This window comes from Podarcis pityusensis (genome assembly GCF_964106645.2).
Source record: "Podarcis pityusensis genome assembly, chromosome: 8".
Classification (NCBI taxonomy): domain Eukaryota; kingdom Metazoa; phylum Chordata; class Lepidosauria; order Squamata; family Lacertidae; genus Podarcis; species Podarcis pityusensis.
The window spans coordinates 84859604-84871844 of NC_138033.1; the positions used below are offsets into that span (position 1 = coordinate 84859604).

The 12241-nt window shown below is 42.8% G+C and overlaps 2 protein-coding genes across 6 annotated transcripts in view; one reads left to right on the plus strand and one right to left on the minus strand.

Annotated features, from left to right (window-relative positions):
- Positions 1-12241, plus strand: part of ANTXR1 (ANTXR cell adhesion molecule 1) — a 261071-nt gene that overhangs the window by 149307 nt on the left and 99523 nt on the right. The window lies entirely within an intron of this gene.
- The window catches only part of GFPT1 (glutamine--fructose-6-phosphate transaminase 1), a 42875-nt gene that overhangs the window by 15364 nt on the left and 15270 nt on the right, over positions 1-12241 (minus strand). For 2 of the 4 annotated variants that reach the window (XM_081017386.1, XM_081017384.1), the window contains exons 7-13: positions 11014-11075; positions 9790-9869; positions 7979-8032; positions 5190-5295; positions 2544-2707; positions 1799-1894; positions 610-707 (exon numbers count right to left, since the gene is read on the minus strand). In XM_081017386.1, the coding sequence (XP_080873512.1) occupies positions 610-707; positions 1799-1894; positions 2544-2707; positions 5190-5295; positions 7979-8032; positions 9790-9869; positions 11014-11075 (660 nt within the window). The remainder of the gene's footprint in view (positions 1-609; positions 708-1798; positions 1895-2543; positions 2708-5189; positions 5296-7978; positions 8033-9789; positions 9870-11013; positions 11076-12241) is intronic. The other 2 variants (XM_081017385.1, XM_081017383.1) reach the window with 1 other exon arrangement.

The window sequence follows — 12241 nt, forward strand, 5'->3', positions numbered from 1 at the left end:
TCAGTGCAAGAAACAAAAAGCGGGTCCAAGGTCGGCATCATTAAAACATATTCTCATAGGCAAAATAAACTATACAGGCCTCAAAGAAAATGTGATTTATTACATCAGAACTGGAGTGAGTTTCCAATTCTGGTAAGACTCCCAACATGCCAAATGTTCAACCAGGGGTACCAACTTGAATAAAATATTGGGGGGGGGGCACAATCAATTTCATGACGCGGCACACGCACACCATTTGAATACCCATCAACTTTGCAGGGGGCCGGCCCCCTCCAATATTTTATTCGGGAAGGGGGAAGGGACCTCAGTCTCTAGGAGTTGTCACCTACGTGTTCTACTGAGTATGTCTTTCCATGCTCCAGTTAAGAATTAATGACCCAGTAGGTAATTTCAGTGAGATATGCCTCCCATCTGCAGAACCAAACAGACCAATGAAATGATGCTACAAGGACGGGTCACAGTTACAAGGAGCCATAAAAGAGCCGCATTCACCTATCAGCATCCACTTTCCATAGCTTCACAGACATCATCGTAGGATCACAGCACTACTAATTTGTTCAATGTGTTTGAGATGCTACTCAAAAGGAAAACCCAAAGTCAGCCACTTACTGCAACTCCAGCATGGTAGCTTGTTCCACAAGCAATTAGGATGAGACGTCGACACCTTTGGATCTCCTTGATGTGATCTTTCAAACCCCCAAGATTCACTATTATAAATGTAGACACAAAGGTTTTGGTATTTAACATGATAATAACAACTACTACTACTACTACTACTACTGCTGCTGCTACTACTACTACTACTACTACTCAAGGAAAAACATAAGAGACATTTCAACTAAGACTTCAGGAATTATATTGTTCATTTAGAGGAATGTCAGAGTTTCCCCTCCTCTCATCATCTACAGTGCACAGTAAAGGTAAAGGTACCCCTGACCATTAGGTCCAGTCACGGACGACTCTGGGGTTGCGGCGCTCATCTCACTTTACTGGCTGAGGGAGCCGGTGTTTGTCCACAGACAGCTTCTGGGTCATGTGGCCAGCCGCTTCTGGCGAACCAGAGCAATGCACGGAAACGCAGTTTACCTTCCCGCTGGAGCAGTACCTATTTATCTATTTGCACTTGACGTGCTTTCAAACTGCTAGGTTGGCAGGAGCAGGGACCAAGCAATGGGAGCTCACCCCGTTGCGGGGATTCGAACCACCGACCTTCTGATTGTCAAGCCCTAGGCTCTGTGATTTAGACCACAGCGCCACCCACAGTACACAGTACACAGTAGGGTCAAGCAAATGTCATCTCCTTAGACACTTTCCTAAGCAGGAAGAAGGCAAGTACCAAGTGTGGCAGCATAACTCCCCAGTTCCACTAAGCATCCCAGAGGAGAAGGGAAACTTGCTCAGCAGCAAAGTGGTCAAAATGCAATCAACAGAAAGCAGAGGTGGAATAGTGTGGAAGAACTTCTATCTCAGCTATTTGATGGTGGAACCAAGTATCTCAGAAGGTAGAGGACTCTCCTTCATGGAAGGTATTTGAGAAGAGGTTGGGCTGGCAATCTGTCAGGGATTCTTCAGTTGTGATCCCTGCATTGCAGGGGGTTGGACTAGATGACCCTTGGGGTCCCTTCCAACTCTACAATTCTATGAATCATCCTTACATTATGTAAGGCAAAAGGGGCAGAGAATTTCTCCGTATACAGAACATCCTGTTGTGTCCCCTCTCCCCTTAATCAGCAGTACTTTATTAAGCAAAAGCGCCTCAAAAACCAAAACACCATTGACATGCTTTTGACTTAGTTACCGGTGTAGTCATCAAAGTTGACTCTTCCTCTCATGGTGTTGACAACGGATTCTGGTTGTTCAAAGATTTCCTTTTGCATGAATGAACTGAAGTTACCTTTAAAAAAAACAAAACAGCAGCAAAATGTAGACTGGATGGAAACAACACTGCAATGTTTATTCTGTTAACAAAGCTACCTGTTGATGGCAATGGTGACCACCTGAGAGGTGTCAGAACTGAGTTCTGGTGAGCTCTGGCTGAAAAATGTCCTGCTTACTAGAATGTATCCTAATAGTACTAGTAGCCATGCTAATATAATTTTGTCCTTTTTGCTGATGCAGAAATTCTTTATATTTTCTTGTTAGTTATTTCAGAACGTGGTGTTTTATTATTATTGCAACTTCTTATATATAAATATTTTAGTACAGTGAACATGGGCTAAACAACATTGCCTGGGAAATGTAAAGAAAAGAATAAAACGCAGCCAATTCAGTTATGATACATAAACTACGACTCAAGCAGCAGAGCCAATGGAGTCCTGCTCTTGGACCGTGCCACCTGGAACAATTGTTTAGAAATTACTACCTGAGTTTTGATTCTGATTTCCCTCTTCCCTCCCTGTCTATTTCCCATTTTGTGCCATTTTTTTTAAAAAATGTAAGCCTTCAGGTGGGTAGCCTGTGTTCCCGCGAACCTCCAGAAAGGATCTTCACAAACAACACACACACCTGAAACTGGGAAGCCCTGACTATCAACATAGACATACCCTTCATGATTTGCTGGAGCTCCATTTGTAGGGTCTGGACAGCACGGCTAGGATGATCAGCCGCTGTGCGCTTGACTCGATGGATGGAGAGACGGCCGTCCACAACAGCTGCCACATCATCATCCTCCAGAAAAATCACTCTGTTGGTGTGCTCAATAACTGCACTGTAAAAGAGTAGAGAATGGTTCAACTTCCATCTATGGAAACTAGAAGGAGGAGAATCTGGACTCTCATGCTTAAGGGCAAATAACTTGTAAGATTCACTGAATAGGCACATTATAAAACAATTGGACTCCAGTTATCCAGTAATGAAACCATATTAGAACCAGAGTGTTTGCAAGAGTAGATATACCAGTCTTGAGATAAGAGTTGAGCTGACTGATCCTATTGTATTTTTATATAAACTTTGAAATACTACTACAACTAATAATAATGATAAATAATACAATGCTGAATTGGAATACAACTACAGCCTCCCCTCCAAAAAACTATGAAGGGTCTGGAACTTACCATATTAACTGGATCATTTTTAATATCCTTACTTTATCATTTTACTGTAACCTACTTTTCAGCTCTTATGCAAATTTTATTGCATTTATTTAACCCTCTTCCATTTTTTTTACAGGCCCTTTTAAGACCAGCTAGAAACAAAGATCATGACTGATCACAAAATCATTCCTGTTTAACATAAGAAAATAGATTTAATTGGCTGTGCATTCCAAAAACATGGTCTAATTGGACGCGACCCCCCCCCCCCATGTTAATTTAAATTCCTCATTGGACTATCTATCAGTAAGCTCTTGAAAAGAAAAGAGAAAAGATGCCTAAATGTTGTGCTCAGAGAAGGAGTGGGTCTAATCTACCCAAATAGCATGAAAGGTGCCCCCTCCCCGATGAACATTGCAAATAAGAAATCAGTGTAGCAGGTTTGTACACTGAGTGTGTTAACTCCTGTATCAAGAAAGTCGAATTGGAGCAGAATTAACCCTTAGGGTAAAATGTTCGCCTGGGCTCCGACAGACCCCTGAAATCGTTTTGTGGGTTGTTTCGTACCCAAAAACAGAAGACCCTGCATAAAACATGGTTTTTATCCAATGCTAGTTTTGCGCATAGTTGACCTACTGAAGTTAAAGCACATGACTGAGCTTCATTAGTTTTAATACTTTTGCTTTGAGTAGAACTTAGTTGGGCTGACTAGAACTGTAATTAAACTACACACCCAAATATTCCTTTGCTTTTGAAGAGGTAAAAGGTAAATGTCAAGGGACCCCTGACCGTTAGGTCCAGTCGCGGATGACTCTGGGGTTGTGGTGCTCATTTCGCTTTACAGCTTCCGGGTCATGTGGCCAGCATGACAAAGCCGCTTCTGGCGAACCAGAGCAGCGCACGGAAATGCCATTTACCTTCCCGCCGGAGCGGTACCTATTTATCTACTTGCACTTTGACATGCTTTCGAACTGCTAGGTGGGCAGGAGCTGGAACCGAGCAACGGGAGCTCACCCCATCGTGGGGATTCGAACTGCCGACATTCTGAATGGCAAGCCCTAGGCTCAGTGGTTTAGACCACAGTGCCAGCCGCGTCCCTTTGAAGAGGTATAATAGCATAAAAATGAAATTTATGACACACACAAAATGCTATGGTGTTCTTTACCCTATTTTGAGAAGTTGTTGGGGACAGAATACACCCCAAGCAGCTTAGACATTTGGTAGTTTCACTTTCCTCTTTCAACAGGACCAAATAGGCTGCCTGATAAGCTTAGTAAATTAAACAGTAGGTGAGTGGGTAAAAGGGAGCTGAAACACTGCAGGAGAACTGATCTCAGAACTGCTAAGGAGTAGGAAGCTATTCAGGTTTGCTAATAAATAATTTTATTTATTTTTGCAAATATTCCAAACATCTGCTGCGGTCCACAGCGATGCTATTAGGGCAGGAAAGTTAACTGCCATCCTTCTCTCCCTCTAGGGAGCTGACACCAACATATATGGTTCCTCACCACATGTTAGGCAGAGATATAGCAATTGATCTGAGGCCACTTGGAAAGCTTCAAACACCCACACAACTGTGAAGCCATGAGCCCTACTGGGCACCTTTGGCAGAAAAGGCAGGATAGCAATTTAAAATATCAACAAGCTGGTCCCAGACTATCAGCTATACCCTGCTGGCTCTAGAATAATCAGAAGGCTCAGAGTAGGAGGCTTCCTCAACCTCAGCCCTCCAGATGTTTTGAAACTACAATTCCCATCATCCCTGACCATTGGTCCTGCTAGCTAGGGATCATGGGAGTTGTAGGCCAAAAACATCTGGAGAGCCGAGGTTGAGGAAGCCTGCCTTAGAGGCTCCAACACCAAGAGTACCTAGTCTGTTAGATTCACACCCATTTCCCGTTCCACTGGAAGTACACTAGGTGCTGAAGGTGTCTACAAAACAGGTTGAGTCAGGAAACATTTTATGCCACATATAACACACATGCTACTTGAAAGCGACACACAAATGCCAGTCACTATCTCTTCTCCCCTCTGGTCCTTCATCCAAGAGAGGTGGCCTGTCACTGACTGCATTAGCCTAGCAGTCAAGCTCCTCCTTGGTGCATGCTGTGGGAAGCCAAGGACAAGGCAACTTTGGCTGACTCCACGGGGGCCACAGACCTCGCATCCGATGCAAAGTAGTACTCCACCGCTTTCTCCTCGACAGGAAAGAGGCAGGTGGTGCTGTCCACCCGGGAAAGGCTGCAACTCCCCTTCTTGTCTTTGCCTGCAGAGGCAAGAGAGCTCAGTTAGCTGCCATTAAGAGCGCACAAAGCAACTGACAGCAAACGAAGGCACCTCATTCCATTGATAAAATTCACCCCAAGTCACCAAGTCACAGTACCAACATGAAGCTTCACTTTCTTAAAGGTTGCTGGCATAGTCCACGGGAATATTTCCTGCAGAAGCACCACTGAAAGGAAGTGGGCAAGACCAATGCCACTGCCTTTTCATTTCAACAGGAGCTGTGCAGGAGGCTTTCCCAGGGAGTCTGCCTTGTGCAATTTTATTTTATTTATGTACTTCTTCCATTTATATCCTACTTTTCCTCCACAGAGCTCAGGGAGGCCGGCGGACTTCTCCTCTGCATCACCATTTTATCCCAACAACCCTGTTAGGCTAGGAGGCAGTGACTGGTCCAAGGTCATCCAGTGAGCTTCTCGGCTGAGTGAGTCAGACACTCTCGCCACTACACCACACTGGCTCTCAGCTTTGACTAAGGATGAAGGATGTGAAACATTTGAATGCCTTTTGGTGTGGAGTGGGGACTGTCATGTAAAAATGACAGTCTAGCTTTTCTTAAGAACATGATTTAAACTAGCCAATTTCTAAGCAATTCCGCATGCACAACATCCAAGCCTTTTGGAATTAGTTCTGTGTTTGTCAATTTAAAAAAACAGATGACAATCAGGTGTTCTTAAACTTTAATTCAAGGTGGGCCCTGGACAGGCAGCTAATACAGGTGTTGGGCTGCTGCCCTCAAAACCTCAGAGCCGGAATAGCTTTTCTGAAGACAACTGAGCTGGCTGAGTAGTTTGCATTAGGAGAACTTGGAGTGGGGCAGTGAAGAATGTATTTTGAACAGGCTGCTCTAGAGTCAAGCATGTTGAGAATGGCAGATGAAGTTGATGGACTACATGGAACTGGCGGAAATGACTGGCAGAATCCGAGACCAGGGAGAGGAGTTGGTGGAAGAAGATTGGAAAAAGTTTAAAGACTATCTACAGAAATATTGTAAAATTAATGAATGTTAGAAAAATGTTGAAATGAAGTTATATGGCTTTAGTAGAAATATTATAAGGAATTAAGTACAGATAGGTTAATAGAGTATTAAAGGAAAAAAATAAGGTTAGAATGAGTTAAGATAATTATAGGATAGAAAACAGAGGAAGATGGAAAGGAATTGCTGAAATAATTAACAGAAGTGGAATAAAAAAAGGGAGGTGTGAGGAGGTCGTGGAAATAAGTGAATGAAAGATGGGATAATGAAATTGGTTGATTTATTTTATTGTTTTAGTCTTGTTTTGTTAATTTGATGTGTTGTATTGTATTGTTTTTCTTTTTCTTTTTTTCTTCTTTTTTTAGTGTTTTTGGAAAAATAATAAATATTATTTTTTTAAAAAAATAGAGTCAAGCATGTTGTACCTGAAAACGTATTGATTCAGGATGACTCTCACAATTGTCAGAAATACCAAGGACCAACTGTGGAGGCAGAGGATAGCCTTCGTGGCTGGCAGCCATTGATAGCCCTCTCCTCCATGAATTTGTCTAATCCTCTTTTAAAGTCATCAAAACTGGTGGTCATCCCTGCATCCTGTGGGAGCGAGCTCCATAGTTTTAGCATGTACAGTAGTACCTCAGGTTACATACGCTTCAGGTTACATACGCTTCAGGTTACAGACTCCGCTAACCCAGAAATAGTGCTTCAGGTTAAGAACTTTGCTTCAGGATGAGAACAGAAATCGTGCTTTGGTGGCGCAGCGGCAGCAGGAGGCCCCGCTAGCTAAAGTGGTGCTTCAGGTTAAGAACAGTTTCAGGTTAAGGACGGACCTCCGGAACAAATTAAGTAATTAACCCGAGGTACCACTGTACTGTCTAGTAAAATCTATGGAACTGTGGAACTGGCTCTCATAGGACACAAGATGGATTGAAGCCTTAAGACACCTGACAGTCAGAGCTATTGAAAATATGGGCATGTTCTGCGAAGAACATTTGCACACAAATGATTTAAAGCAGCAGTGAATCACAGAACAAGCAGCTCTTCCTTAAAGGCAAAGATACATTTGGATTTGCTTATATATTTTTCCTGGCATTGCCCCCATTTTTACTGTGATTATCTACCCACTGGCAAACTGTTAGTATTCAGATCAGTACTTGATAGCACCAATGTTAAATGTATTCTAAATTTTAGTATTAAAACATGGCTCTCATGTTGATACTGACTTAAAAAAGAAAAAGGCCAGTTCCAGTTAAGGCAGACATCCTCAAATCCGGATGTTGGTTTCAAATTAACAAAATCAGCAGAAGGCAGAGAAACCAGAGAAGGCGAGAGAGGGATCAGAGGACCTTTTGGTTAAGTGGGAAAGCCCCATTAGGATTCTCGCATGCAGAATCTCCCGCCCCCAATTCCATCTCTTTAATATGTTGCCACCACTTTCCATTGAACAAACAAGGTTACACATCTTGACAATCAAAAGCCAAGAACACTGTTTCTGTATGCACTTCTGCACCCAGAAAAGCAGGCTAAAGAATGAAAAGTTCTGCTCAAATGAACATAGTAGCAGACTATACCCTGTGAAGCTGGTCCCTCCTCTCAAATGGAAAGGAATCAGCTACATATTAAAGAGAAAGTGATTGTCTTAATTCATTTTCAGGACTCCTCATCGAATGAAGAATTATGTCTCAGACACCTTTCTCCATTTTTATGGATATTCCATCAATAGAATGATCCATAGGTTGTGTGGCTGAAAGTGCAATATGAAAAAAATAACTTCAGTGTGTCATTGACAACAAGAGAAACTTCAGCAATGTCAATTTAAAATAAAAATTAGAGACAAGCAGAAGGCAGACTTTTGGCTTGGAAGTGCAGTTCACACGGCGCTTTTTGAGCTGTGTTAAGTCCTGTGAATTTCAGTCCCATGGGGCTGAGATGAAGCTGTTTTGCAGCAGCAGAAGAGGGCTCCTGTACCCATTGTCCCACTTGAATACATGAATTAGCATTTGCACCTGGGATAGATACTTCCAATAAACCTTCATAACATGACTAAATGACAAGTTGCATGGAAAGGTGAAGCATCAGCATGGAGATACTTGGAGCAGAACAGTGGGAGGATACCCAGCTACAAACCCTTGCCGAGTCACAAACTTTGCTAGACAGTGTTCAGCCAGTCACCTATCCTGGGTTGCTTGCTGAAAGTTGAGATTCAAATAAAATAAATAAAGAAGGCACCAATAAACCTTGCTGTGGAGATACTGGAATTCTCAGGCAAGCCAATAGGACTGTAGCATTAGTTGCCCTCCAGTTAAAGGGAACGAATACCGTATTTTTCGCTCTATAACACGCACCCGACCATAACACGCACGTAGTTTTTAGAGGAGGAAAATCCGTAGGCATGCCACCTGTAGGCATTTCCTCCATAACACGCACAGACATTTCCCCTTACTTTCTAGGAGGAAAAAAGTGAGTGTTATGGTGCAAAAAATACGGTACATTCCTAAAGCAACAAGGATGTTCTGCTGGGGGACAAGACGAGCTGAAGATACTGGTCAGTCTTCATACCAGAAAGCTAAGGTGCCACGTGCACAAGGTATATAGTGATATTATGCAAAATGAGGGGAGTAGCTTACAACCAAGCTGCTCACTGTGTATCTAAGGGTGGAATGATTTAACAATCATTCCTTCCCTCTGCCCAGAAATCCCTAGGAACAGAACAGGGTTTGTGAGAGTTGGGGAAGAAGAGGCCAAGAGCCAAGGCCGGGCTCAGGGCGGCTAACAAGCAATAATAAAAACAAGTTGAATGAATACAACTTAAAAACAAGATTAAAATACAACATTAAAATATTGAAACATTAAAATATTAAAATGCAGCCTCATCACAGGAGAAGAAAGGAAAAAGAAAGAAGAAAGAGGGGGAGGGAATCAAATTGGCTCCAAGCCAAAGGCCAGGCGGAACAACTCTGTCTTACAGGCCCTGCAGAAAGAAATCAGATCCTGCAGGGCCCTGGTCTCATGAGACAAAGCGTTCCACCAGGCCGGAGCCAGGGTTGAAAAGGCCCTGGCTATGGTTGAAGCTAATCTGACTTCCTTAGGGCCCGGGACCACTAGGGTGCTGCTATTTATGGACCTTGAGGCTCTCCGTGGGGCATACCGGGAGAGGCGGTTCCATAGGTATGAGGGTCTTAGGCTATGAAGGACTTTAAAGGTCAAAACCAGTACCTTAAATCAGACCCTGTACCCAATAGGGTTTGCTTTTTAGAAGGCTCCCATAGCATCTCATCTCCATATTAATAAGGTATTAATTTAGCATATCTGAAGAAGTGTGCATGCACACAAAAGCTCATACCAATAACAAACTTAGTTGGTCTCTAAGGTGCTACTGGAAGGAATTTTTTTATTTTGTTTTAATTTAGCAGATAATACCAAACTTCTCACTTCTGCCACACTTGCATTAAAAAAGAAGACGAAAATGAGTTGAGAAATTCTTCGAGCTGTGATATTTACCTGTTCTGTACAGTATTGGAATGTGGTCAGTAGAAAGCTTGTGCTCACTCCGCACTCCAATGAGCAGGGGGCTTCCTCTCCTGAAAACAAGATATCCAGCTGTCATGGCCAATAAACACGGGTATCTGCGTCGATTCTTCCCTTTGGAGGGCCTGATCACATTTGCAGCTTAGCTAAGTGTCAGCACAGCCAAGTTGAAGGATATAACCAAGGGGAAGAAAGTTTGGCCTGGAGATAGCAAGTTCAAGCAAAGCACCCTGTGAGGAGGGGGCAGGGTTATGGGCCTGGGGTGGGGCGTTTGTGTCAGACCAGGACACAGATCCAAGCTTCAAAATTGCACAGAACAAAAAAAAAAGGGGGGGAAACCTCACTAATCTGATCTCAATTATAGCCTGCAGATGGCAAACAGCACTAACTCAAGATCTATATAGTTCAGAGTTGGGCAGCTTTTAAGCCAAGACAGAATGCAGTTAAAAGCATCCCAGACAAACTGAATTTATAGTTCACAATCTGTGGGACAAACTCTCAAGAGCCCTGAATTTTGAGACTGCAATGATGTGCAGACCAAGCAAAATCTTAAAAGAACCAAACTGATAGAAAATCTTTAAAAAACCAAACTGATTACCATCTGAGGACTTGTCTGTCTTACACATATCAGATGATCCCTGACATGCTTACTCAAAAGTCAGTACCACTGAGATCAGTTAAGTGCAAACAAGATCACTGCCTTGAAAGTCCCTCTTTCACCTAATGGAACCAAGGGAACTACAGGTCTGGGTGAGGCAAGCAAAGGATTTTCAAAAGAGGTTTCCAGACCCTTCACAAACTACAATTCTCACAATTTTTTGGAGTAAGCTATAGAACTGATATGAGTGCAAACATGACTTTAACTACCCAGATTCAGCTGGAAAATCCAAACAGTAATTGCAGTCAAGATGTTAATTGTTTTGCTAATTTTGAACTGTTTGTGGTACTTCATGGATAGCAGGAAACAACATTAAAGAATGGGGTTATTTTTCTAAGAGAATATTTTTGCATCAGCAGGTAACATGAAAAACAGGGAATATTATACCCTAAGGTTGCATAATAGATATGGCAAATAGAATTTCCTCCAATTCAAAATTGGCTAAAATCTATGATAGCCTATCAAAAAGAAGGTGTGGGTGCAAAAATAATGAAACTGACCTAGGGAAACACAGAGCATACTACTGGGACGGTATTTACCTGGTTCCAACTGCTTGACCAGGATAGTGAACACTCTTGAAGACAAGGGCAAATGCACCTTCCTTGTGGAAAAACAAACAAACAAACAAACACTTTACTTTTTCAGTTAACATCATTTAAATGTTTTAATTAAAATATTAATATGCAGCCTTTGGGAGAAAACTCTTTCAAGGCAGCTTACAATACATTGCAGCTTAAAAGTCTCAGAAACAGTATACTGAGAGACCAGGGAAACAACCTAAAATTACCAAAGTATCATCAAAGCCAACAGCAGAAGCAGACCAACCTTTTAGGGAAGCCATGAACAAGTGGTTAATTCCAAAGCTGTGGAGCTGCCCCTCTGGCTTCCACTGCTTTTGGAGACAGCAAATTAAAAGGAGCCCCGCTGCTGACCTCAGAGCACCAGGAGCTTGGCATAAGTGAAGGCAACCCTTCAAATATCTCGGACACAAAACACTTTAAGCCTTTAAAAGTCAGAATCAGCATTATAAATGCACTAGTAACCAGGTCAGCTGATACAGTAGGACTATCTCATGTCCCTACCACCCAGTTCCCCCCAAAATTTAGGACACTGCATTCTGCACTGTCAAAAATTTCGAACCCACCTTTAAAAGGCAGCCCCAGGTACAGTGCACTGCAGTAGTCCAGTCTGAACGTGACTGGCAAGAGCCAACCTCTCTTGCTGGGGAGACAGTCCAAGCTGGTAAAATGCACTTTGTGCCACCACTATTTTCTTGGCTTTCCCAGTTAGCATCAATGTCCAGGAGAATGCGCTTGGTTCTTCAGGGACAAAGTAGCCCCATTCCGGACCCGCAGCCCATCAAGCTTGGGAGCAGGCAATCTCCCTACCCAGCTCTGTTTTATCTGGATATAATCTCAGATTGTTTGCCCTCACCCACCCAGGACCACCTTCAGGATTTCAAGAGGGATGAGAAGTTGGAAACAAGAGGAGCTGTGTGTCACAGCTGGCAACACCTCGAGCCAAATCTCCAGATAACTGATTAGAATCTGCTTTTCTTGTGTCCTTATGTGTTTCTCCTGGAAGTTTCATGCAGACATTAAAAAGCATGTGGAGGGGGCAGGTTAGGCTCTTGTGGCACCGTATAAGTCAATGGCCATAGGATAAAGCAGAACGCCTTCAACACAACCTTAATTGTTCCACAAGAAAAGACTCCCAAGACCAATCTGGATGAACAGGATTTCGACACTGTGACTGACTATAACAAAA